This window comes from Genypterus blacodes, unplaced genomic scaffold (assembly GCF_046128005.1).
Source record: "Genypterus blacodes isolate CSIRO-AG114 ecotype Tasmania unplaced genomic scaffold, CSIRO-AGI_Gbla_v1 ptg000055l_1, whole genome shotgun sequence".
NCBI classification, from domain to species: domain Eukaryota; kingdom Metazoa; phylum Chordata; class Actinopteri; order Ophidiiformes; family Ophidiidae; genus Genypterus; species Genypterus blacodes.
In genome coordinates, this window is record NW_027466867.1 from 4,304,835 (window position 1) to 4,331,500 (window position 26,666).

The 26,666-nt window shown below is 45.0% G+C and overlaps 3 protein-coding genes across 4 annotated transcripts; 1 reads left to right on the top strand and 2 right to left on the bottom strand.

The window, feature by feature from the left end:
• Positions 1-456: 456 nt before the first annotated feature.
• casp7 (caspase 7, apoptosis-related cysteine peptidase) lies at positions 457-7,921 on the bottom strand. The gene is made up of 7 exons (XM_076151594.1): positions 7,747-7,921; positions 7,278-7,393; positions 4,755-4,906; positions 4,531-4,659; positions 3,584-3,759; positions 3,094-3,232; positions 457-3,008 (listed from the first exon to the last, which is right to left on the bottom strand). Exons 2-7 carry the CDS (start codon positions 7,391-7,393, stop codon positions 2,782-2,784), a joined length of 939 nt encoding a protein of 312 aa, XP_076007709.1. The 5' UTR covers positions 7,747-7,921; the 3' UTR covers positions 457-2,781.
• Positions 7,922-8,950: 1,029 nt separating this feature from the next.
• Positions 8,951-22,804, top strand: nrap (nebulin-related anchoring protein). 2 transcript variants are annotated; one of them, XM_076151875.1, is made up of 43 exons: positions 8,951-9,016; positions 9,515-9,609; positions 9,713-9,800; positions 11,231-11,331; positions 11,540-11,651; positions 11,740-11,847; positions 11,934-12,035; positions 12,164-12,271; positions 12,352-12,459; positions 12,579-12,686; positions 13,042-13,158; positions 13,770-13,874; positions 13,972-14,079; positions 14,230-14,343; positions 14,436-14,534; positions 14,624-14,728; positions 14,835-14,942; positions 15,039-15,140; positions 15,279-15,476; positions 15,567-15,671; positions 15,770-15,868; positions 15,970-16,074; positions 16,178-16,285; positions 16,394-16,551; positions 16,667-16,820; positions 16,959-17,063; positions 17,823-17,921; positions 18,020-18,124; positions 18,204-18,311; positions 18,424-18,537; positions 18,627-18,824; positions 18,931-19,035; positions 19,131-19,229; positions 19,333-19,437; positions 19,529-19,636; positions 19,726-20,037; positions 20,126-20,230; positions 20,358-20,456; positions 20,593-20,697; positions 20,796-20,903; positions 20,986-21,297; positions 21,390-21,545; positions 21,799-22,804. In XM_076151875.1, exons 1-43 carry the CDS (start codon positions 8,951-8,953, stop codon positions 22,105-22,107), a joined length of 5,433 nt encoding a protein of 1,810 aa, XP_076007990.1. In that variant the 3' UTR covers positions 22,108-22,804. The 2 variants fall into 2 exon arrangements, with proteins under 2 accessions (XP_076007990.1, XP_076007991.1); XM_076151876.1 differs by having other exon boundaries at positions 21,868-22,804.
• On the bottom strand, positions 22,602-25,747 carry LOC143001986 (factor VII-activating protease-like). Its single transcript, XM_076151889.1, has 11 exons — positions 25,495-25,747; positions 25,302-25,412; positions 25,100-25,219; positions 24,684-24,800; positions 24,419-24,590; positions 24,176-24,267; positions 23,853-24,096; positions 23,641-23,783; positions 23,371-23,508; positions 23,141-23,283; positions 22,602-23,056 (listed from the first exon to the last, which is right to left on the bottom strand). Exons 1-11 carry the CDS (start codon positions 25,730-25,732, stop codon positions 22,901-22,903), a joined length of 1,674 nt encoding a protein of 557 aa, XP_076008004.1. The 5' UTR covers positions 25,733-25,747; the 3' UTR covers positions 22,602-22,900.
• Positions 25,748-26,666: the final 919 nt, after the last annotated feature.

Genomic DNA, 26,666 nt, shown 5'->3' on the forward strand with positions numbered 1-26,666 from the left:
GCGACGCCTCCCGATCGGCTCCTTCTCTTTGAGGGGAGGGGAGGAAGACCTCAGGGGGAAGAGGAAGGGGAAGAGACGCTCAGGAATGGGTTGTGCTGGGGGTCATGCGCATCAACTCAGCATCAATTCAGCGCGCTTTACTCGTCCGGTCTCCTGTTCTTGAAGTCGGTCTTCTCTCTTTTATTTTTTTTTACGTGGCCTGCTCAGATTGTTGTTTGGTTAGTCATGCATGCTTCTCTCCACACTGGGCTCACAAAGTGTTGATTATTAAAGCCGTACATCAAACCCGTGTTAGATGCGATTTGAACCCAGGTTAGAGAATTGAGAACTATTTGTTTGTGCTTCTTTGTCTCTACGCTTAAGCTATTTGACCTCGCTTTGGGTTCAACACCGCCAATGATCCGTCTATGGGTGAAGAATGTGAAGAAAAAACAACAACATACAACTCATTACACAATTAATTCCTTATGTTTAATACAATAAAATGTTTACATAAGCATTCCTCTGTTTGGAAGGTTTTAACAAAAGTGTTGCCCTTAATTCAAATTGGGCCAGATTATATACTTTTTTATTCAATTCTTTTCAATTCATTTCATTCATTCAGAATTGTCAAATATATTCCTGAGGAGAACAGCATCTAACACTGGAAAGCAGAAACAAATTTTACCTCTAGAAATGCATTTTTTTTTTTTTCCTGCCGTAAATTTCATTCCAAAACAATGCGGAGCAAAACGCTCCAATCAGCACAGAGTTGGGACACCGCATCACTGAGCAGAGATCCATGTGTCGAGAGGATTTGGGAGCTGTGTGTGTGTGTCTGTTTGTGTGTGTGTATTGGACAAGTGCTCTGGGTGAATGATGGGAACTATGAATCCTATTTTTGCCACCTAGAAATGTTCTGTAGTAATGTAAGAGATAAAAAAAAATGACAGACCAAACAGGGGAAATAGAGAAAAAAACTGAAGTCAAGATTCCCCCGAAGATACGGACACACGCAATCATGTCAACCATGCAAACAGCTTGCAGCGGCAGAGCGATGAGAGCGTGTACATGTGGATTGTGAGTGTTCAGACGTGTCACCTCCAGTAATAGCTGCCTCTTAGATTGACAGACTTTAGGGGAACGACGACACAGCGAATGAGCAGAATGGAAACTTTCACACTTCTAAAGATGACGACCCGTGCGAGAAATTAGTCACAATTTCTTAAAAATGTTTGGCAATGTGCACCGAGTGCTTCAAATGAATACGACGAAGCAAATTAGAAAGTTTTTTTTTTTTTTTTTTATGCATTTTTTTTGTTATCGTTCTAAATCAATACAAAGCTCATTTCTTCTCTGGTGAACGACATGAGGAGGTCGCTACTTTAGCGTAGCCGAGTATGTCATGACAAAACAATTGACACAACACTGATATACAGTGAAATCAGTGAAATAGTTTGGGTCAAGTCCAGCTTATCGATTATGGTATTTCCCAAATTTATGACACATCTTAAGACATTCAAAGTTCTCTATCTGGGAAAAAACCTATTGATCATATGTGCATTATGTATTCTCAATATTGTTAGAGAGAACAAAACAAGAATGCCTCGATTGAACAAGGGAAATGTAGAAGACAATATAGGAAAACAAGTGCATCAGTTTGATTTACCGCCAAGCCAAGGTTTCATTGTCAACTTTGAAGTCTTCCAACACTAGAAAACTATCAAAATGACAAATGATCCTTGCCTCTCACAGGGTTAAACTCTATACTGTGCCCTTTGTCCCAACGTCTCACAACAGTATAGTTCCACAGCAGGAGATTCCTCCAGCTAGGTCTGAATTATTGCAACGATACATTTACTCACTCGTGGTACATTGAAGAACCTGAGGATGTCAGCACGCTGCTCTGAAGGACCACCGACAGCTGAAACACACTAATAGCTGAATCTGATCTGATCTATTCTCCAGCTGAGTTTTGTCTTTGACAGAAGTTATAATCACTCTACGTAAGTTTCCCAAAGAAATGTGTTGTACACTAAATAAAGCATCTCAAACAGCCTTTAATACAGGGTGTTTATGTAAAAGACATAAGGGCGGAATTTAAATCCAAAGGCTTTTTAAAACATTCAACCTTCACCTGGTTATCAATCTCTTTCACTGTTTAACAGTGACGGAGCATTTTACACATTAGGTTTACTCTCTTAGCAAAATAGATATATATATTCAATAAAGTCAATTTAAATGAGTTTCTGGAGAGGAAGCTCTCAGAATAAGAAAATATAAATGATGCTTGTTGCTCTCCGTCTCTTCCGTGTGCTAAATGCAGGCTGTGCCGTTAATCCTGTCCACTTGGTATAACTCCTTATGACATTTGTAAGAAATGCTAGAAAATGCTGAGTCATAGTCAGATATGATTCCCCAAACCCACAGAAAGTGGCAGCACGTTTTCGGGGGGCCGGTAGAAGAACATGGATATATCTCACAGTGCCTGTCGACAAAGATCCGATCTAAATGTGACGTAATCATTCTGAAGAAGAGGGAAAGTTTGACCATCGACACATGACAGTGAAGTGCCACTCTAAGTATTGTTCCTTTCTCATGCAGTGCGTGTTTTCGGGCCCAGCTACACGTGCAAATAATGGAATTGCGCGTTCTGCTGGGCCCGAATGATCCCTGAATCATTTAACCGCGTAGTCAGTACCTGAAACAGTAAAGCCTGTCGTCGGGTCAGCCGTTAGGTCGGTGTAGCAGTGAGTCGGTCGGTCAGTCTGTGGTGTCTGTTGGTCTAGTTTAGTCTGGCTGTCAGTTGAAATACAGTTCTTTGGTCAGCATGGAGACCACGCAGGGAATCTGCTTCTTCTCGCTGAAGCGCGGGTCTTCGGACCAAGACTCAAAGCTGGTGGCCACCATGTAGTTGACCCGTGTCAGGATCTGCATGATCTCCAGCTGCTTGCCGAACTCGTTGAGGACGTTGCAGAGCGCCTGGACGAACCAGGAGCCGCGGCCGGGGTTCCTCCACGAGTAGTAACCTGCAAGATCAGCATGAGTCAGCACGGAAATCTCTCACGTGAAGCAAGCATTGACTTCCTCAAACCAGTGCTGAGGTGTGCTTACCTGGCACGGTCGAGTAGGCAAACAGGAAATCTGCCTCTACGGGAATCTTATGTCTCGGATTGGCGTCCGTCTCCAGCGTGTCGTTCGGCGGACCTGAATCTGTCTGAATACCATCATCAAATTCTGAACCCCGGCAAGCCTGGTGAAGTAAATGAAATGACATTTCATTGAGATCCTGAGCTGAACTCTCAACGATGACCTGGTGAAGCAATTCAAAATTAACTGATTGTAAAAGCTGGGATGGACAAGATTTGAAGTCAACATTCTTAACTTTCAGTGTTTAGCTTCTGGAACAACTTCTAGCGTTCCTGATCTGAACAGAAACAATAAAAGTAGCAATTTCTTTAACCTGCAAATTCTCCCTAACTTGACCGTGTGGGCCAAACGCCACAGCATCAAACTAAACTCAACTACAACATGGCGGCTACACAATCACACACAAAACACCCTTTCCTATCCTATCACACTGTGGAAAAGAGAAAGCGTGTACCTGGATGAAGAAGAGCTTGGGCTTCCCGACTAAGCTTTTGCACTTATCGCCCCTGAACAGTGAGGTCATGGTCTTGATGGGCATGGCGCCGTCCGTGCCGTAGATCATGCCCTCCTCGCCGTGGCTTAGCAGGATACAGGCGAAACACGAGCTGTCACTATGGTCTTCCTCCGAGGCTGACCCATACACACACAGACAACCCTCTTCATTTAATTAATTAAGTAAAACCCTAGATTTAGTTGATTTATATGACACAGCAACTAAATCCAGATTATTGATTTATTCAGTTTACAAGAAAACATAACTGTGCTGCAGAAATCGCCTTAAAAATCAAAAGATTGCTTCCCGTTAAAAAGGTGTGTGACGTGGTTGATCATCTGGGGATCGATCATGAACACGCTCTCTATTTTTCGTGACAGTCTGCCAATAAACCTCTCTCATTTTCTGGAATGAATGACAGCTGGTGACAGATTTCTTTAAGTACGTTTGGACGGTTGGTTTGATGTTGAGACGTTAGGTGGAGACGGAATCCAACCGAAACGCAGCCATCAGTTTGCGTGACAGCTCTTCATTTAGCATTTCATGTCTTGTTCAAGAGGAAAATATTAGTTTGACATCATTTAATGTTTGTTACTGCAAGCTGGTGTGTAGCCGCTGAGGACTCTTGCTTGGAACGTGCTGGACAGAGAGACAGGCTGCTTATAGCTGGGCAAAAGGCCCAGGCGTTTACTTTTGTGACAGCGCCACCTGCTGGCTGATCTAATTAAAGGTGGTTTCTATAACTGTGTATATTAGTTTGTTTTGTTTAGTTGGTCTAAATCTAACTTCAGACACATTCACTACTTTGTAATCAGGGTAATCACTAAAGTAAGTCCATAACGCCCTGCCTACAGGAACGAGTTTAACTTTTATAAGGTTCTGACACTAATAATGACTTCAGCACTCACCCTGTCGGAGAAGACACTCCATCTTCTCACACGTCTGATCGTTGTAAATTACGACATCAAAGCCCAGGCTCTTGAAGCACTTGTACAGCTCACCTGCGTCTCGGTCCGTGCCGTTGCGTACATTCATCCCTGTCGAGACAACGCTCATATTATTGTACCTTTCTTAATGAGTTATTGAGAATTGGAGCAGCTGCGGATTTTGCGACACAACACTCTAGTCGTACCCGTCTTCTCATCAAAGTTCTTGTTGTTGATGATGATGCACTTGCCCACTCGCTGGTGGCTCATCTTATACTGGAATGTTGGTGAAACGATTCTGTAATGGCTTTCAGAAGAGTAGTCCTGCTCCCGCGTCTGGCCATCCTTATTCTTCTTACTGACGCAGAAGGAGACAAGGAGGGATTTAACACAATACACACAAGCCGAATGAAGGCGTAGCATCATAACGTTTACACTTTAATTTACTCTTGATTACACTAAAATGAAGTCTCAACTCAAACTGCAGTGATAAATAATGAATATGAAGTAAATCCAGGGTGTAAGTTGTGTTTTAAAATCCCAACTAAATAGAAAACAACGAAATTCTAAAAAATTATCAAAATACACATATTACTCGAACATTTTAATAAGTGAAGGCTTCAGTACACACACTGTTTTTTAAATGCTGTATATTAAAGATTCCCTGGATGCAGCTCCTACGTCTGAAAGCACTTTGATAGAGGTAAGGAGAAAACAACAAATACATTCATACACAAGTAATAAAAGACTAAAAAGCAGAGGATTCTCTTTGGTACACACGCTGATACTGTACAATGACAACATCTGGCCTAAACTCGATTTCCAGCATAAATTCAAGGAAAGAAAACCTCAAGAAAGTCAACTAAAAGGCTGAATCACTTACTCAGGGATCAGAGAGTACATACATTTCCAAGTAAGGTCGCAGTAATCCACAGTCAGGCTGGAGAGGCTACAACATGTTTGAGTTTAGCTCAGATATTGGAAATAATCAGAAGCGAATCGACGTACATTGAGCGACGGCGGAAAATCTTTCACAAGTGGCAATATCTCACACACCTGTCATATTTCCATTCTTTCAAAGATCCATCCAGATGACTAAACCACCTGTAGCCCACTGAGGGGGGGGGGGGGCTTGCAAAATCCGCGCTAGTTCCAGAAGAGCCCAGTCATCAAGTCACCCAAAGAGGTGGAACAATGCCCGGGCCACTCGCACAAACAGCTTCACGCATTCACGCACGCGCAACACTGCCATATTCTGACAAACATGTGATCCAGAACTTTGGAGCTCTCTCTCCCTCCTCCCTCCCTCCCTCCCTCCCTCCCTCACTCCCTCCATCCCCCCCTCCCATCTCCAAAAGTGTACCAACATAACAAACAGTTGAGTGAGGGCAGGCAAAGGGCTGCGACCCTTGGGCATGGCAGCAAGAGGAGGTGTTATTGTCTTACCTGGGTTCGTCATTCAGCGCTACGCCGCTCTGCATCTGTAATGCGTTGCTTTTTTGTCTCGTTTTGGTTTCGGTTTTTTTTCCCCCCGCCCCTGAAAGAGTTTCCTTTCTCCAGATCTGGCAGCTTCGGACTTTTGGCTGCGTGCTAGGACGCCGACATGCTCTCTGTGCTGGACCGGTTACCGGACTGGGCCAACGTGTGCGGAGGATGGGGGGCGGTGCACTGCGACCCCCCTGAGTCAGCAGCCACGCCACCACGCCAGAGCTTTCTAAACGCTCTATTGACACATGGCCCCTGTGCCTCGCTCCCTGCTGAGGTCAGACAGGGCAACGTGCTGCTCCTCTGCTGACAGGCACAGAATCCACCTGTACTAACAAGCCTTACTCCAGGTGCACAGCAGCCTTCATCACAAGGAAAGGGACCTGAATACTAATCAGCATCTATCATCAAATAATATCTGATATAAACTACATTCACATACAATTTGTTCAAATCTCTAACCCATGATAGATCCAGTCATGTTAGCATGTTGGGGTACCATAATACAGAAACGAGCCAGTCTCAATCTGGCAAAAACAAACTAAAAGTCAGACAAAGCAAAGTGTTTGATTATGTGTCTGGGAACAAAGCTGTCAACGTTTTCCTCCACTACAAAGCTTAGCAGCGCCACTATGTGACTCAGAATGGAATAATAAAGGCGAGGTGGCTGTCCTCGTGTCAGCCATGAACATTTTTCACGTTAACAAAACAAGGTTCTTACCTATCAAGGAACACAACCATACGGTATTTTCAACTCAAATTATGCATGTTTCCTCTCTACTTGTCTTAGTGAATGTGCACAGGTAAGTAATAATCCTGAATCAATCGTAGCAATCCTGACAGCCGCTTTCATGACTGATTATTTTGTCTATTGAATGTAATTTTAAAAATGTAAAGCCTCCAAATGTCTTATTGTATCTTAACAGTTTGAAAGCCCAATGGGATTTAATTTAGAATAAAATGAAACAGGAATAAGCATTAAATCCTCATTAATGAAGAGCTGAAACCAGAAAATGTTAAAAGTTTGAAAATGTGTATACTTATAAATCTTTTAAAGTTTGTTTTTGTTTTTAAGACGACCACATAGTGCACTGGGTCAAAGAACTTGACCATTTGGCGCCCCCTTGTGTTCTCTTTAGGCAATTACCGCCCGCACCCAATCGTCCAGCCAGGTCAAACCCTGGGTCAACACAGACAATAATGACCTTTAGCCCGGAAGAAGGAGGGGGAGGAGATGAAATCACCTGCCAAACAGAAGAAATCTCGCTTTACGATCCGGTCTGGCATCCGTGCAGTCTCCGGTCGCCTCCTGTTCATCTTCCTCTCCAAGTTGCCTTTCCTGTGCGGGCTCCTCTTCCATCTAAAGTTACATAGATTACATGTTAACTCCATCTTCTCCTGGCCACAGTACGATTAAATCAGCGTCTCCTCACTTTCACTTCACTTTCAAATCACTGCTTGGTTCACTCGTTGTTTATTGACACAAAAAAACGAAAGTAAATGTTCGTGTAATCATATAAATCCCTTAAATGCCGCGCATTTCTAAAGTAACGACATTGTTTAGCTGGTTGCCAAGTGAGCGTGAAACAAGAAAAACAACTCAAAACTTAAGCTAACAAACAAAACAATGTAGCCGAGCTAACGTGAGCCATCTGCTTACATGTATTTTGTTAGCAACACATTAGCGAAACAAAAGTGAGTACGTAGTTTTACCTCTCGGGCTTTTCTGTTCCTTAGAAAATTAAACTGCGGTTGAAGTGAAAGTAAATCATTCGGGTTCAAGGTGTAGTTTCCGCGTCAGACCGCGTCACTTTGGTGAGTTTAAGGAGAAAGTCCAGCCCCGCTCTGGCACGACTTCAGCCCCGCCACTTGAGCTCCATGTCCGGGCCTGTGACCATGACATGAAAGTGCAAAGAAAACCAACAAAAAATATATGTCTACTAAATGTCACAGTTACGCAGCAAGGTGTGAATATTCTTTGTAATTTTATTAAAAATAAAATAAAAAATAAAATGATTTATTTTATTGTGTAGAATTTTCTGGAATCAAATATAACACCGATTAACCTTCTGCAGTCATTGATTTATTTTGGAATTTTTAACAGGACGTTAACGGCCCTTAGTAATGGAGGCAGAGCAGGATTTAAACCCGGGGCAACAGGAACACTATGTATGTATTAACTATATCATATATGAATAAATACATACATGATAGATATCCTATTTACTGTACATATCTTTGTTTTTGTAGTGACGAGTGTCTCAAAGGCCACAACAACAGTTCCAGCCCCAGCCAAATATAAGTGGATATACAGTATGAGGGATATAATTCCAAATGCAAAAAAAGAGAGTTGAAGGGGGGAAATGACAATAATAATACAAATAATAATACAATAATACAATATGAGGTCATCCGTTATGACAGAGAAAAAATATTTGTCCGCTTACCTGTCTGTCTCTCTATCTTTAACTACTACCCTCTTCCTTGAATTTCTATATGTATGTGTCATGGTGGTACGCTGAACAACCTCTCTAACTCAGGCTCATTACACATACAGTGACATTTCAGCCCCGTCTCTCTCTCTCCCTCTCTGTCTATCGCTCTCACATCCTGGTGCAGACAGACAGCTGGACCGTGGTAGGGGGGGCTGGTCAAATAGGGGCCATGGTGTCAAGTAAGAGACAGTTTGAGTGTCACACAGTCACAGAGCTAAGTTTGTCACCATCAGAGACACACTAACACGACTGTCTGAGATTCTGAGATCTACCTCTACACCACCGCCACTACCGTCGCCTGCCTGACTGTCTGCCTGCCTGCCTGCCCGACTGACCCTCCTGCTTGGGGCCGACATTTACCACAATTTAGTGAATTCTGTAGTTTCCTCTAAGGATCGTGGGGATAAGGACAGACCTTCAACATGCAGTCGTGTGCCCGGTGTGGGTTTGTGGTCTACCCAGCTGAGAAGATCAACTGTATAGATCAGGTAAGAGAGGCGTAACCAGAGTGAAATCATTTGTAGTCTGGTAATCTTTTACTGTAAATAGTAACAAAAACCCTCGACTATACAGAACAGAGGGGACAAAAAAAATCACACTTTAAACCCAAACAGATTATTTTCCTTTACTTTCAATCACAACACTCAACAGTTACAATTAGTAAATGTCTACATAATTAGTAAATATCTAGTAAGTGAGTAGTCAGTATTCAGTTCAGCTTGCAACATAAATGAATCTATATATAATATCAAAAGTGCTACATAAGAACAAATCAGCTTATCCAGTTCCACATGCGTGCTATGATTGCTGCCCTTATTTTTGGCCTTATTCATTAAAGAGTGCTATCTATAACACCGTCTTACTGTGCCGCTATCTGTCAGAAACCACCTGTCCACTTCAAAACAGTTTCTCCTAAATTAGAGATGTGAATTCTGTCACTGTAATAACACATTCAAGTTCTGTACTTTGTTTTTTGGTTCTTTCAGAATTGGCACAAAGCATGTTTTCACTGCGATGTCTGTCGGATGGTGCTGACTGCCAACAACTTTGTCAGCCACAAGAAGAGGCCGTACTGCTCAGTGTGAGTGGCGTTTCCTTCATTAGGGGAAAAGTCACACAAAAAGATAACGTTGTATAAAATTGTGACTTAATTAATGGTTGCTATGGTTCATTTATTTCTCCAGACATAATCCAAGGAACAATACATTCACCAGTGTCTATCAGACCCCCATCAACATCAATGCCAAGAAACAAACCAAGGCGAGCAGTGAGGTAAGCTAGAGATGATGTAATTAACGTCAACACGTCGGCAGTAACAGGAGATAAACGCGCCTGCCGGCATCCAGTCAAGGTCTATTGTTAAGCGATTCTATTCGCTCTATATGTCATTCTGTGAAATTGTAATGGTTTGTTGTGATGGGCTGCCGATCATACGACTACATTAGTAGTCTTCATCCTGTTGACTGAGATCATCACTATCATGTTGCATAGATGTAAAACATAATCCATGCATGCATCACTGCTCAATCTGAATGAACCTGTGTTTGTTGAAAGCATGATAAGACCCCAGAAGGTATAATATTCTGTTTGGGAAGGCGATTGTCATTTGAAATGGCACAAAATGAATTTGGATTAGACAGCTTTGTGGTTTAGTTTGGAAGCTGGCATCTTAGCACCACAAATTACAAACACAACCTAAGGTGATTTCACAGAGGCACGGAGAATGAGATCTGTTCACCTATAACCATAAATGCTCTCAGAAAGCTCCGGATCCCAACGTATCCATTTCTCCCAAATTGCTCTTAAACTCATAAAGATTCTGTATTGGCGCTTTATGAGCCAGAGAGGCTGCTACCGAACCCTCCGGGTTCACGGTGACGGCAGCCGTGTGGAATGGGGACTGTGGCCCGGGGTTATTTCTGTGCTGGTGACAGAGGCAAGACACCCCCTTTCGCTCGCCCACTTTATGCTTCAGGCGGGCTAAAATTATATCCCAGGAAAAACAGCCCCTGCATCTCTTCCTCTCCCCTGCCCTCACACCTGTCCTCGTCCGTCTCAGTCTGTCTGTGTGTGTGTACGCATTTCTGAATCCATGTCGGCAATGCAGAGCTACTTGCTTAGCATATATTAGAGACAATCCTGAGTGATTCTCCATTTCCCCACTGAAGGCAGTATCTTTTTATTTGGAGAAAGGTCAAACAAACAGATCCAGTATTTGCATGAGCTCCAGGGTACCATTTATTTGTTTTCATCGAGTCCCGGATCAGGACAGAATATTTGATTAGGCTAGAAAAGTGAAAACAGCTCCACAGAACTCACACAGACACACAACAAAAGTTTTACAGCTTCAGGGTCATTAAGGAAAAGCTCAGACTCCATCCCGGTCTCCATCTTGGCTCGTTCTACTTTGTGCCTTGATGTGCCTCAAGATAAACACTTATTTATAACAGCTCACTAATAATAGCTCAGGTTGTCTTGTTAAAAGGTGATAACATGAGAATGACGCAGTAATATTTGGTGCTGTGGAGTTGAAATGAGGGCAAATCTCCCCTTTGTTTTATTTGAATAAGCTTCAATTGGGACCAAAAGTTATGCTATTGTCAATGTTTGCATGTCTTTGTACATGTTTTAGTGTGTGCAGATGCATAAACACGCAGCAGGCTGGCTTTGGCTTAATGCTTGTCGTCTATGTGCACTTGTAGCTGAAGTATCGTGAAGATGGCGAGCGCTTTATGTCCACCTTCCACTATGATATGAGGTCCTTGGAGCTGGAGAAGGCTCGCCTAGCCAGCCAGGTGAGCTCTCGGCAGAGCTGCTGGCCATTACTCCACAGTCAAAGGGCGATACCATACCAGTTCTGATCGCTCCTCTTCAGATATTTAAAACCCATTGTTAGAATATGACTGGATAGGGATTGGTTGCTGAATTAAGGTGGTACAAGCATAAAAAGGCACAATGTTGCTTCTTCTTGTGACCAGCTGGGAACGATGAGGTTTGTGTTCTGTATCCAAACAGGCTTTTCACTCTCAGTCTCAGTTCTCTGAGCAGCAAACATGGTACTCCGGCATGGTAACCAACCAGGAGATAGTGAGGGTGTCCCAGGCCCAGAACAGCATCAGTGACGTGAGTGCTCCTGCCTGACTGCACATTTTCCTAAACATCTTTAATTCATACTGATCAAATGATAAGCCCTGCTTCTGTGTGTGTACAGGTGAAGTACACAGAGGAATATGAACAGTCCAAAGGAAAAGGCAGCTTCCCTGCCATGATCACCCCGGGTTACCAGGCTGCGAAGAACGCCAACACACTGGCCAGTGGTGTAAGTGGAACACACACTTTTTTCACTCCAGCGTTAAAGGTATTATTTCTTCAAATCAAATTGTATAATTTTCTTCCCCCCTGCAGCTTGAGTATAAAAAAGGACACGAGGAGAGACTCTCACAATACACCGCATTTGTTGACCCCCCAGAGGTGATTCTGGCCAAGAAACAAGGACAAATCAGTGATGTAAGCCTTTCCTAATGACGTCACAATATCTGAAGCCTGTTCAGGATGAATGACTGTACTCTGCCTTCAGAGAGCCTCATGATTCTAACTATTTGGGAGGTCTAATTCATGTCATTCACCTCTCCTAGTACACGTACACAGAGGAGTATGAGCAGCAGAGAGGTAAAGGCAGTTTCCCAGCACATCTCACTCCTGGATACCAGATGTCAAAGAAAGCCACTGAGATGGCCAGTGATGTACGTACGCACGCAACAAACAAATGCAAACGCACGCATACGCACAGCGATCATTGGTAACGGTGTGGTTGTTCTTCCAGATAAAGTATCGTCAGATGTATGAACAGGAGATCAAGGGCAAAGCCTGCGCCGAAGCAGCAATGGGCGAAATCGTAAACGGCAGAGAAAACGCAGAGAAATTCAGCCATGTAAGCAAGTGGAAGAGTTGGAATTGTTATTGGAGAACAGAAGGAAGGAAGGACACCATTTTCTGTTTCACTATTTAGGTTACAATCTTGATAGTATTGAATTCCCTTTATGTTTGCAGATTGCCTATACTGAGAAGTACGAGCAGCAGCGAGGCAAAGGGAGCTTCCCTGCCATGATCACTCCGGGCTATCATCTGGCTAAGAAGGCTCAGGAACACGCAAGTGATGTGAGTATCAGGGGAAAACGCACAACGGTTGGCGAGCTGGGAACAGTTGTGTGACCGTGCGAGCTGACTGCAAACGTGACCTCAACAGTGTGGAGTGTAAAAGCTTCAGCATCATCCATCATTCGGCCCTGTCACCACTCACACAATGGATGGGACCACAATGAGCAGGCATCCCATGTCGTCACTCTCGAAACGAATCACCCTGAACACCCAAATTAGCCTTTGTGTGTGCGTGTGTGTGTGTGTGTGTGTAAATCTACCTACACATCCATCTTCTAGCGACGGCCTCATCCTATTGTAATACAGTATGTTCTCCTCCTAAATGCCTGCTGAATTGTATCTCATGTGTCCGCAGCTTAAGTACAGGAAGGACTCAAATAAGATGAAGGACACGTCTCACTTCCACAGCCTGACCTCAGAGGATAATCTGGCCCTGAAGAACGCACGCAAAATCAACAAGCTGGTCAGCGAGGTGAGTTTATCAGGGTGAGAGGTCAAACTGCACTGATATGGCGATAAGGGATTCAGAATCGAAGACAGAGAACCTTTATTTCATTTCTTCCTATTCTATTTCTACCTTCACCCCGCTGTGTGTGTGTATGTGTCCGCTTAAGATGGATACATACTGGACATACTGTGTGATGTAGACATGAAGCTACTCATGCTGCATTCTCAGCATCCCTGACATGCTTGTCCGCTGAGGTTGCAGCTTAGCACCGAGGCCACGAGACACCTAGTCCGCCTAAAGTTACCGCACGGAGGACCACAATGCTTTGCTCCGCCGCATCTATTCTGAACCGTATGGATATGTTGTATACATGCTTGCTATCTGCACCTGGTTTGAACCTTTGAAATGTTGCATTAGCCATGTTTGCTCCCTAATTCAAATCAGTAACTGTTAACGTTAAGCCGAGTAAAGCATATCTGGGCTTGAGGTCTGCGTGTGTATTGACATTTATCACTCAGACATGTATCCCTGGTGCCATATAGGCTCATTCCTAACCCTCCCTGTAAGCTCAGACTTACGGCTTACAACATGTTTGTTGTTGCAGCTGCTTTTATTTTTTGCCTTTTCTCCGATAGGTGGAGTATAAGAAAGACTTGGAGAACACCAAAGGACACAGCATCAATTTCTGTGAGACGCCACAGTTTCAGAACGCAGCCAAGGCCGGCAAGTTCAGCAGTGATGCAAGTATCAAAACACACAAAAACCTTTTCACACATTACCCGCTGAATGTTCCATAGAAGATAGACAGAATTGTAATTTTTCTTCATCTTTTCTTAGAACAAGTACAAGGAGAAGTACACCACCAGTATGAAAGGCCACTATGAAGGCTCGGGGATCGATAAGAAGACCATGCACGCCATGAAGGCCAGGAAGCTTGCAAGTGATGTAAGCACCGTTTTCCACTGTAATAATTAGATTGATAGTTTGAGACATTTTTATTTTCCTTGTCCACATTATTAAACATACATTACACGCACAAATGGACACACTACTCTGCCCCTTCTGTCCCTAATACACTCTTTGTGTACATGACAGATTTCTTACAAACAAGGTTATGAGCATGAGAAGATAGAGCAAGGGGACTACAACTACCCGGCTACTCTCACCCCTGGTTACCAAAGCCAACGGAAGCTGGACCCCCTGAAGGATGTGAGACTTCCCAAATCTAATCCAACCTGTGTGTCCAAAGTGTGTTCTTTCTCAAGTAGGAACTCAGATTTGTTGTTTTTTTATGACCACAGAAGAACTACAGGCAACATATTGACCAGGTCAAGCATAGTCGAGTGGTGGACACACCAGAGATCATCCTAGCCAAGAAAAATGCTAATCTTGTCAGCAATGTGAGTAGAAAGATCGATTACATTGCACCGGATTGCACCCATGAGCATTGGACTGATTGGTGCCTATGTTTAATTTATGTGTCCCTCAGTTAAATTACAAAGCAGATTATGAAAAGACCAAACACCAGTACACCTTATCTCAGGACCTGCCCCAGATCAAAAAGGCCAAAGACAATGCCACCCTGTGCAGTGATGTGAGTTGAAACACATGCACGCACACACACAAAGCCCAGAGAGTCGGAAGAAAATATGTAATATCCTCCAGGTTATCATTCTATAATCCTCTACTGTCACCTCCAGATTAAATATAAGGAAGAGTGGGAAAAGACCAAATCTAAAGCCTGTGACATCGGTGTGGACACGCTGACTGTCAAAGCGGCCAAAGCTTCCCGAGACCTCGCCAGTAACGTAAGTCACCGCAAAACAACACATTCTCCCTCTCAGGTATCTGCTGAACGAAAACCTCAGCGGACGTAATCAGATTTGTTTGTGCATGTGTTTCAGATTAAATACAAAGAGTCCTACAAGAAGGAAAAGGCAGTGGGGGTCAACGTGAGCGACTCCAAGACTCTGCACTCTCTGCATGTGGCCAAGATGAACAGTGATGTAAGCAGAAATCCATTATCACTAATGACAGACACTCGCGTATATGTTACCTAATGTACAATGGACAGAGCAGGATACAATAGAGAACAAAGAACATTAAGCTCTCCCCATGTCCTCCTCTGATCCTGACCTCTTCAGATTGAATACAAGAAGGGCTCCAAGGAGAGCCAGGGTAAGTTTAGTCTCCCGCTGGACATGGTCAATCTGAGCCACGCCAAGAAGGCCCAGGCCCTGGCCAGCGATCTGGAATACCGCACCAAACTCCACGAATACACCGTCATGCCCGACGACATCAAGGTCCAGCAGGCCAAAAAGGCTTACGCCCTGCAAAGCGAGGTGAGAGACGGAAGGGTCGAAACCTGACACGTGTTGCTGGAGGATTGAGCCTTACTTGCGTGACGCTGTTTCTCCCCTTGACCCCTATAGAACCAGTATCGTTCTGACCTGAACTGGATGAAAGGAGTGGGCTGGGAGGTCGACGGAAGCCTGAACGTAGCCCAGGCTAAGAAAGCCGGGGACTTGCTCAGTGACGTGAGTTGATACGGACGTTCTGTGTGGTGAAGGCACTTTCTCAATCTCTGTATTGATCTACGCTTATGTGATGACATCCAACATTCTATATTTCACAGACTAAATACCGCCAGAAGGTGGACAGTGTCAAGTTCACGCACGTGTCAGACGATCTCTCCCTCAAACATGCGAAGAAAAGCCAGGAACTGCGGAGCAACGTAAGGCTTTAACCTGTACATCTGTGACCTGGGCCGTTTCATTCTCTCTCCCATCTCTCACTAATGTCCATCTAATGTCCACATCTGATTCCAATGTCCAGCTGGCTTACAAGGCGGACACGGAGCAGATGATACACCAGTACACCATGACGAAGGACGAGCCGCTTTTCAAACAAGCAAAGGCTAACGCTGACCTTCTCAGTGGGGTAAGAGAAGTAGATGTACGACTACATGTTGGAAGTGGACTCAAGCGGCCTGCTTTTGAGTCTGCTTGTGACTACTTTCTAATTTCCCCTTTATGTTTTATAGAAAGTGTACAAGAGCAACTGGGAGAAGCAGAGGGAGAAGGGCTTCGAGCTGAGTTTGGACTCTCTGTCTATCCTCACCGCAAGAGCAAAGAGAGACCTGGCCAGTGATGTGAGTGACTCGAGAACTTACCCACCAGTGATTTGAAAGTGATCTAACATTTTGATTTGTCCACCTCGATATGTCACTGACCACTACTTACGTCTTGTGCTCCTCTAGGTCAAATACAAGGAGCAGTATGAGAAGAACAAAGGCAAGGTGATTGGCATTAAGTCGGTCAGCGGTGACTCTCAGATGGCTCATTCTGCTCTGGCCACCAAACTACAAAGCGGCCTCGAGTACAAGAAGGACTACGAGGACGCAAAGGCCAAATACAAGTGAGACTCCGCTCCTCAACAGGGATATTTAAGTTCTAAATCAGCTACTTTACTGTATTTACTCTTTACTTAACCTTGTGTTTCATTGATTTGATTGTTCTTATACCATCTCCAGTGTTTCCCTGGATATGCTGAACATCAGCCACGCCAAAAAGGCCCAGGACCTGGCAACCGATACCACATACAGAACTTTCCTCCATGAGTACACCACGCTGCCAACGGACATGACCGTCACCTGGGCCAAGAAGGCCTACGGACTGCAGAGCGATGTAAGAAACCAGCCCAAGCAGTCATTATTGTTTTATTTACATGTCTAGAGGATTAATTGAAAGCATTGCTGATCAATCTGTGGTGGAAATCAGGAATTGGGAATCATTTGGAAGTGAAATGTGTGTGTTTGTCTTCAGAAACAGTACAGGTCAGATCTGAACTGGATGAAGGGCGTGGGCTGGGAGGCGGGAAAGTCTCTTGACGTGCAGCAGGCCAAGAAAGCCGGAGAGCTCGTCAGTGAGGTACGCTCTGACCCCGACACCCAGAATGCATTGCATGTCATTCTGGGAGATACTGATTTAAAAAGGTAAAATGAGAGAATGTGGATCATCCTTTATATCGACAACGAAGAGTACTTGAGACTGTTACACTGTATAGCACGATTAATCTGAATTATTAATAACTGCAGAAGTATGTAGTTAAGCTAATACGGGAGCGTGAGAAAGTGATAAGCATGATTGTGTAACGTGGGACCGCATGGACCGGCGCATATCTGGGTTTACCGCTCGGGTCAGAATGTATTTAAAGAGCCGCGAACCATTCCTGTTCTCTAGAAACTAGGTTAGCAACAGACCGAGCTATAACAAGAGGCCAGGAGCAGGAGTGCAGGAACTGGAACCACTCCAACATAAAAGCCCTCCATATTAATGCCTTCATACCTTTTAGACCATTTCTCCACATTTTCCTGTGTCCTAATTCAGCCTCTGTTATATAAAGGTGTTGTTCCGCCTCGTGCTTCAGTTTGCAATGCACTTGTCCGGTAAAATGGTGCGGTAACACTTACACTAATGTGCAGCAAACGGTGCTGAGTGACAGGAACACACTCTATTGATAACCTCTGTATAAGCAGCCACTTAGTCCGGTAAGTAGTCATGTCAGGGTTACAAATATGAGACCACAGAAATAGAACAGAGCCTGGAATTCCTCTTTTCACCACGAGCCAAATATCTATCTATCTATCCTTCATGTCTCTTTCTCTGCCGGACTTTCTTGTATTCCAGAAAAAGTACCGTCAGAATGTGAGCGCTCTGAAGTACACCAGCGTTGAAGACACTCCAGAGATGCTCCAGGCCAAACACAGCAACAAGCTAGCCATCGACGTACGTGTGACGCAACATATTTTAGTATCAAGTATCAAGCTTGTCGGTTTGTCGGTTGCAATCTGACTCACTGCGGAGTGTGTACATGGTTTTTGCAGAGGCTGTACAGGGAGAAGGGCGAGAACATGAAGCACAACTACACACTGAGCGGAGAGCTGCCTGAGCATGTGCAGGCCAGACTCAATGCCATGAACCTCAGTGAGGTGAGCGCACAATACTGGAACTGTGGCTCGTGGCTCAGGTGCGTGTGAGGTCTCACCTTGTGTGTTTGTGCGTCTGCAGAGCCATTACAAGGAATCCTGGACTAAGCTACGCGATGGCGGATACAAACTGCGCCTGGACGCTATTCCTTTCCAGTCCGCCAAAGCATCCACAGACATCCTGAGTGACGTAAGCTTATCTTACAAAACTCATTATGGCACAAAACAGATTCATCTTATAGTTACAGACTGGAAGTAGCTTTTCAAACCGTCTGATAGAGCTTCGTTATTTCTTTCTGCAGCTTAAGTATAAAGGGGAATTTAAGAAGAACAAAGGGAAGATGATTGGACTGAGGGGACTACAGGATGATTTGAACATCGCTCATTCAGTCCACGCCAGCACGCTACAGAGCGATGTGAGTATTTCCTCCTCAACCGCAGGACTAATTCATCTATTTAGTCATTTTAAAGATCAACTGCTTAATCTCATCTCCTCCTTTTTCAGATCAAATACAAGCAGGACTCGGCGAGGGATCTCTCCAAGTACCGCCTGTCTATGGACATGATGGAGGTGGCCCACGCCAAAAAGGCCCAGTCGCTGGTGAGCGATCAGGACTACAGGCACATCCTGCATCAGTACACCACGCTGCCCGACGACATGACGCTGCAGGCCGCCAAGAAGGCTTACGCTCTGCAGAGTGAGGTGAGACACATTTTCTTCCCGTTTCCTCCAATCACTGTCTCTGTAATATGTTCTCGGCCATTGTATACAAGCGTTAACCGTGCATCTGTGTACGTGTTCCCCTCAGAAAGTATACCGCTCGGACCTGAACTACCTGAGAGGCGCGGCCTGGATCGGCACAGGGGCTCTGCAGATCGAAGGCTCCAAGAAAGCCTCAGACCTCATCAGTGATGTGAGAATCTGGTTGAGCCTCTCTGTACTGTTTGCGTCTAAGTGTGCAGTGTCAGGGTTTCGCAGAGACTAACTTGGACATTTCCTCCACAACAGAAAAAGTATCGACAGCAGCCGTACAGCTTCAAGCACACGTCTGTCACCGACTCCCCAGATATCGTCCACGCCAAAATGAGCGGACAGATCACAAACGAGGTAAGATCGTTAAAAAAGGCGGACGGATTCTGTGATTTCATGAATACGAAACATTTCAGCCGGTGATAAATGTGTGTGTGTGTGTGTGCTCTCTCCGCCCCAGCGTTTGTACAAAGAGAAAGGGGTGAACGACCAACACAACTACACTATAACAACCGAGAGGCCAGAGATTACACAAGCAAAGATCAACGCTGCCAACTTCAGTGAGGTCAGTTCATGTGACTCAAACACAGAATGAGCTAATGTGGCTCTCTTTTTCTGGGTAATTTAATGTTTGATCTGTGTTTTTTGACCTTCAGATCAAGTACAGGGAGTCGTGGCACACACTGAGAGCTCAGGGCTACAAACTCTCCATGCAGGATATCCCCTTCCAGTCGGCCAAGAGCTCCACAGGCATTGCCAGTGATGTAAGCAAATACAAAGCAAAGTCATCCTTGCACGGTCACCGATTTTAATGTCAGAATAAACGACAACCTCTGCTTCTCCCTCACTGTAGTATCAGTACAAGCACAACCACGTTCTGGAGAAGGGGAAGCACATCGGTGCCAAGAGCGTCCTGGACGACCCGCGTCTCCTGCACTGCTTGCAGGCGGGCAAGCTGGCCAGCGACCAGGAGTACCGCAAGGACGCGCTGACGGCCAGTGGGCAGTACCACCTCACGGGCGACATGATGCATCTGGTTATGGCTAAGAACGCCCAGGCTCTGGCCAGCGAACAGGACTACAGGAAAAGGCTGCATGAGTACACTGTGCTCCCCGACGACATGAAGGTCCAGTGGGCCAAAAAGGCTTACGACCTGCAGAGCGAGGTGAGGAGAAGAAGAGACGATGAATGGGAGGAAGAAGGCAAGAAGGCGATACTAATTTTCCCAACTTGTCCGTTTCCCTTTTTTCTAGAAACTCTACAAGTCTGACCTGCGTTTCATGAAGGGAGTGGCCTGGGATGGAGTGGGCGCTCCTCAGCTGGAATCGGCTAAGAAGGCCGGAGAGCTCATAAGTGATGTGGGTGTACATGTGACACGTTCTGAAAATGAGATGACATCAGACTCCTCACGTTATCACAGACATTTAGGATCAGCTTCAATTTTAATCTCAAGTCCTAACTTCAGTGTCTGCTGCCTTCACACAGAAAAAGTATCGTCAGCTGCCCGACAGACTGAAGTTCACCTCAGTGGCCGACTCTCCTGATATCCTCCATGCCAAGACCAGCTATCAGCAGTGCAGTGAGGTAGAGTGAACCGTGTTTGTAGCCGTATCTTAAACCATACAGTAACTAGTTTGAGTGGTATAATTGGATTTTACTTTACTTCTCTTAAAATTCCGTAAATTCTGAATCCGCTGATGTTTCTGTCTTCACACTCCAGAGGTTGTACAAATCAGGGAGGAATGACGACATGCACAAGTACACACTACACGGAGACGACCCAGACTTCATCAGAGCCAAGCTTAACGCCCAGCAGATAAGCGATGTAAGACCCCGCTCTCATCTTCCTCACGTGATTTCAAAGAGACTTCAATATCTCTTACTGACATTCTTTTATCTCAAACATTCTTTACCCCCGTGAAGAAAGTTTACAAGCAATCTGGGGAGGAGGTGAAGTCGTCGGGCTACGACCTGAGGTTGGACGCTATTCCCTTCCAAACCGCCAAGGTCTCCAGAGAAATCGCCAGCGACGTGAGTGAACGTGATGAAGCAAATCTGAGAGGTGGAGATCCGATTTAGATCTTTTGTTCCAAAAACTTTCTCCCCGCCACAGTTCCGCTACAAGGAGTCCCATCAGAAGGAGAAGGGCCAGCAGGTGGGGCTGCGCTGCGTGGAGGACGACCCTAAGATGGTGCACTCTCTAGCCGCCAGCAAACTCCAGAGCAACCTGGAGTACAAACGGCAGTCTAAGGAGGAGCGCGGCCAGTACAAAATCCACGCCGACCAGCCCGAGTTCCTGCAGGCCAAGAAGAGCCAAGCGCAGGCCAGCGACATCACCTACCGCAACAAACTCCACGACTACACCTGCGACCCCGAGCAGCTCAACGTCAAACACGCCAAGCAGGCCTACAAGCTGCAGAGCGACGTAGGTTACGGTGTTTTCTGAACATCTGTGTAGGTTCTATCCAAACATTCTGCAGCACGCTTTAACTGTGGCCCTCTGCCACTTCTCTGCAGGTGAACTACAAGGCCGATCTGAACTGGATGAAGGGAGCGGGCTGGACCCCTCCAGGCTCCCATAAGGCCGAACTGGCCCGCCGAGCCGCCGAGCTGGGGTTGGCTGAGGGGGTGAGCACCGACGAGGCTATCGCTAAGTACCAGCACATGATGATGGTGAGGGGAACTCAATTAATGGCAGAAATGATTCCTTCTGTATGAAACCTTTCCTTGATGGCTCCGTTTTGATGATCGCCTGTATCGTTAATAGTGAAGCATCTACGCTTTCCATCACTGTCTTTGCACCACCTGATCAAATCGTTGGTTGTTTGAGATAGTTATGAGGCAGGAAGTTCAACACATTCAACACATTAACTCTTTCTCTTCCTCTTCCTCTTCCTCCTCCTCCTCCTCCTCCTCTGTCTTCTAGTTCCAGCACCAGCTTCAGATGGAGCAGCAGATGGCGCTGCAGCTGCAGCAGCAGCAGTCCTCAGAGCAGGTGGAGACCAGCGAGGAGATCCAGCAAGGTGTCAACATGGACGCCATGGAGGTCCTCCAGGTCAAGAGGAAGAAGACCATCCAAACCGTCCAGAAGAAGTCCACCACCACCTCCTCCTCCTCCTCCTTCAAGTCCATGGAGAGGAAGTCCACCACCTCCAGCAAGTCGTCCTCCTCCGCCGCCATTGAGAACACAGTGAGGATGTCCTCCAGTAAAGCTGCTGCCATAGAAGAAGCGTAGATTAAAGTGTTTTTATATGAAAATAGTATTTAGGAAATGTTAAAGAAAGACACTTTAAGAGTAAGAGGGGTTTACTTACTTACTTACTGGTGGAACGGTGGCGTCTACTTTGGTGAAATGAGCGTTGAAGCTGGAGTGAGGTGTGTGAGGGCGGGAGATTACGTAAACTGGGTGTGAGAGTGAACTGTGAAATGTGGATTAAAGCTAAAGGGATGAAGCAGGTGGAATCAGGAGGGAAACAGTCAAGTTTGAGGGAAGGATGATTTGTTTTCAGATTGAATGTCATGCAGGTTTGACATTTGATCTCAACTATGAGATTGTGATTTTGAGATTCATCTGTATTTGCTTAGTTTAGCCCAAAATGTAACTTTTCAGATTGATGCAGTTGAACTGCCACCTCACAAATGCATCTTTACTAGAAGTCCTTATACGGATTATAAATGATTATAAGTGTGTTCAAGAGGAAGAACAGTGAGGCACACACACACACATCGTTTGTTTTATATCTTTATTCACACATGTTGCAAGTTCAGGCATGGATCATATGCTGTGTTGTTGTAATGAGGCTCAGGGAGAACTCTGCCCTACTGAAGTGACCTTTGACCCTACGATTGTTCTGACAGGTTCAGCTTTGTGAGCTTGTGACAGTGTTTCTTTAATCTCAAAGCTGGGCTCGGAGTAAATGCTTGCTTTCATTTGCTGATGGAAAAAAATAAAGAGTTTTGTCAAACGCAAAGTGGCCTTGTTTCCCTGTGACACACACACACACTCATGCAGATACAGATACAGATCCTCAGTTCATTTTGCTTTTGATCCAGTTGTTTAGTCCATGGACGTTGGCGTAGACACCAGGCTTGTTCTTTTCGCCACAGCCGACACCCCAGCTCACCACACCGGTCACATAGGAGACCCCGTTCTCCTCACACACCAGGGGGCCCCCGGAGTCGCCCTGCAGAGAGAGAGAGATGGTTCAACACCCAATGACCTGAAATAGGTTGGACTTTAAGAGTGCGTCGTCCTAACACAATCTCACCTGACAGGTGTCGACGCCTCCTTGCATGACGCCCGCACAGATCATGCTTGCGTCAATCAAGTCTCCATGGACACCAGGAGCTTTACATCGCTTGTCTGAGATCAGGAGAACACGAGCGTTCAGCAGCTGGGGGCTGTACACAGCTGAGGGGGAAACAAAGTGTGTATTTAAAGGCCGCTTTACCACAAACACATGTTAAGTGGATATCAAAGGACATTTTGTTTTTGTACTATTTTCAGTTTTGCCCCATCCGGAGATCACACATTCCTTTCCAGGGGGGAAGGCCTTGGTCGAGAGACAGGCCGTCCTCACAAAGCGTGTTTCCTTGGCGCAGTAAGGACTGTCGGTGACTTTGAGTTTGAGCAGAGCTGCAACAGGCATTCACACATACAGGTCTATAGATAAACCAATCCAACTACGTTCCTTTTGGCGTAAGTCAATGAAGACATGAATGAGTGAATGTGTGGGTAATTTGGTAAGAAAAGACAAAATATACAAACCAACGTCGTTGTAAAGTGCTTCTGCTGTGAGTCTGTATCTCTCATGGACAATACTTTCCAACACTGGGATTACCTGGTCCATCGTCTCGTCTTTATTCAAGTTCACGCCTCCCGCAACCACTTGGTATTCATCATTGGGATCACTATAAAGAACCACTCTGTAGGATTCAGCAGGAAAAGGCATCGACCTGAAATGGCAATCGAGAACTTACATGCAGTGAGCGGCAGTGAGGACCCAGCAGGACGAGATCAGGATTCCTCCGCACGTGTGGCCGAACGCATCATTGGAGTTCTTCTTTCTGTACTGCAGGGACACCTGCCACGGGTGGGCGCCAGGGAACGACTTTCTCCCCCCGAAGATCCTGCTGTTGCGAACTGGCATGGAGACGCCACACTGGGAGAACTGGGTGGGGCTTCGCTGAGGCGCAACCGCTGTGGGCTTAGGGACGACCGGGTCTAATGGAAGAGGAAGATGAGCACTGGGCATGCATCTGTGTGTGTGTGTGTGTGTGTGTGTGTGTGTGTGTGAGATCACCTTGGGAGCATTTCTTGATTTTGCAGTAGTCCCAGAGTAATGTTTTGTTCTCTTTAGTAAAACACCAAGGTTTGTCGTCGCCATCTGGGTTCCTAAGAGGAAATCAAGGTTGCTTTTTCGAGAAACTATTCTTATTCTTAATGCAGTTAAATCCTAATAAATAAATGGATAAATAGATATAATGAAATAGTCTAAATTCCACTTTAAAGAGTAACACCAATACCACCCTTAACAACCGCATACCTGCAGTCGTTGTTACGTCCCAGTCCATCGAAATCTGAATAAGTCACAAAAGGGTCTTCCCCATTGGCCAGGATGAAATAGGAATGCCAGTCCAGACAAACAATACCTCCCTCTGTCACACTGACTGAACCCCGGTACGATGCTCCATCTCCCTGGTAACAGTCAGTGGGGGCTGCGTGGAAATTTGAGGCCAAACATTAAAGCACAGTAAGTGATATGACAGGAGCATTAAAGGGGGCGCTGTCACTTCTGTAAAGCCTTTTACCAACTTCACAGAATCTCCCAGTATATCCGTCAGGACAGGCACAGCGGAATCGTTTCGTTCCGTTGATGCACACGCCCCAGTTCTTGCAGGGACTGGGCTCGCAGACAGACACCGGCACTGAAACGGGCCAGAGGGACAAATGAACAGAACAGGAGCAGGAGCAGGAGGGGTGCACATAGGAATCTTCAACGGGGGGCGTATGGTTAATCTGTCTGGGTCTATCAATAATCTACATGTGGAGAGAAATGCATCAGTTTGCTCTGATCAGAGGTCAAATCTGTTCGTTTTGATGTTGATCCATGTCAGAAAGTGCAGTGTGGTTATAGAGCAACATCTCCATTCATTATGGGGTTTCTAGTTCTAGTCAAGTGTGTGATCGAGTATTAGCGTCTCTTCCAAGTTGGCGTCGTACTCACAGGACTTGCAGTCAGCGCCTTGGTAGGGAGTTTTACACTTGCACTCGTAAAACGGTGGCTTCTTCAAGTCGACGACACAGTAACCGTGACCACATGACACATTCTCACACACGTTTCTCACTGAGGAAACCCAAAAAGAGAGGGAGACGTGTTTGCAGTTGTCCAGAGTGAATGAGTGATGAAAGGAGAAGGTCGTTCATACCTCTTTGACACTTCTTGCCTGTGTAAGGCTCCTGACAGAGGCAGGTGAAGTTAGATCCACCTTCACTGAAACAGGAGGCACCCTGTTGACAAGGGTTTGGATTGCAAGCAGCTGGGAAAGAGCAGAAGTTAGTTTGGATGAGGATTTATGGAAAAAAAAGGAATATGAGAGAAGGTTTTTATGGGGCACTCACTGTTTTCATCCAAAAGCTCGTACAACCAGTCGTCTGATCCTACAAAACCCGGGGTGTAATCCAAATCGAATTCATCATCCCCGTAGTCAATGTCTGCCAAAAACAGAGAGCTGAGTAAACTTTGGAACTTTGGCAACAAGAGGAAAAGTAAAGAGAAGAGAAGAGAAGAGAGGAGAAGAGAAGAGAAGAGAAGAGAAGAGAAGAGAAGAGAAGAGAAGAGAAGAGAAGAGAAGAACATAAAGTGACCAGAAGGTCTAATTACATTCAATATCTATTAAATTAAAGTGGAATTCTTCTTTTTTTTTTTTTTATCATTTTTGAATTATTGTATGAATTTTGTTCTGTATTGATTGGATAAGACAGTATATTCTCTTTAAACTATTTGAGTAAGATAAAATAAATAAGCAAACACATGAAGAATCTCTCTGATCAGGTTTGGGGACAGCAGAATTAAACAGATTAACAGTGTGTGTGTGTGTGTGTCACCAGCAGACGAGATTCTTACAGTCAAGCTGAAACGACAAAAACCACAGCAGGGTTATACTCAAAAACAGCCACTCCACAAAGAAGACTCAAAGATCGCATTTCCAAACTTACTTCAGAGTGCCCGTGAGCGGTGAGGACGCTCAGGGTGAAGAGCAGAGCGGCTGCAGTCAGCATGATGTCGTGAGGACCAATGATCATCTGAATGTCCCTCAACTTCACTTACAATGTCCGTCGTTCCCCGCATCTGTCAATCTTTACCCAGCTGCATTGATTCTGGAGGGTTTCTGAGGACACGCTGAGCTTTTGAGCATTTGTTTAACCTTGTCTAGGCTGCCCACATATAATACCTCCACCAGCTGGGTTTGGTGAATAAATATCCTGGAATATCCTGAAAGAATCTTTCTAATGTAGCCTGGTTTGTTAGATTTTAAATGTTATTCCATATGATGAACATTTATGAATTCATTTCTCTGTATTTCAGTCTTTTTGGTGTGCAGGTTACTGGAGAATAAACTGAATTTAAATGAATTACATTTAAATTTAGTTCCTTATTTATTGATTCACTTAAATTCATATATATTTGTTTCCTTACAGATCTTAACAGCAACATTTTCTTCACAATAATTTCTTATAAGAAGTAAATGTTTATGTAATTTGCCTCCGAGATAAATCAATAGCAAAGATCC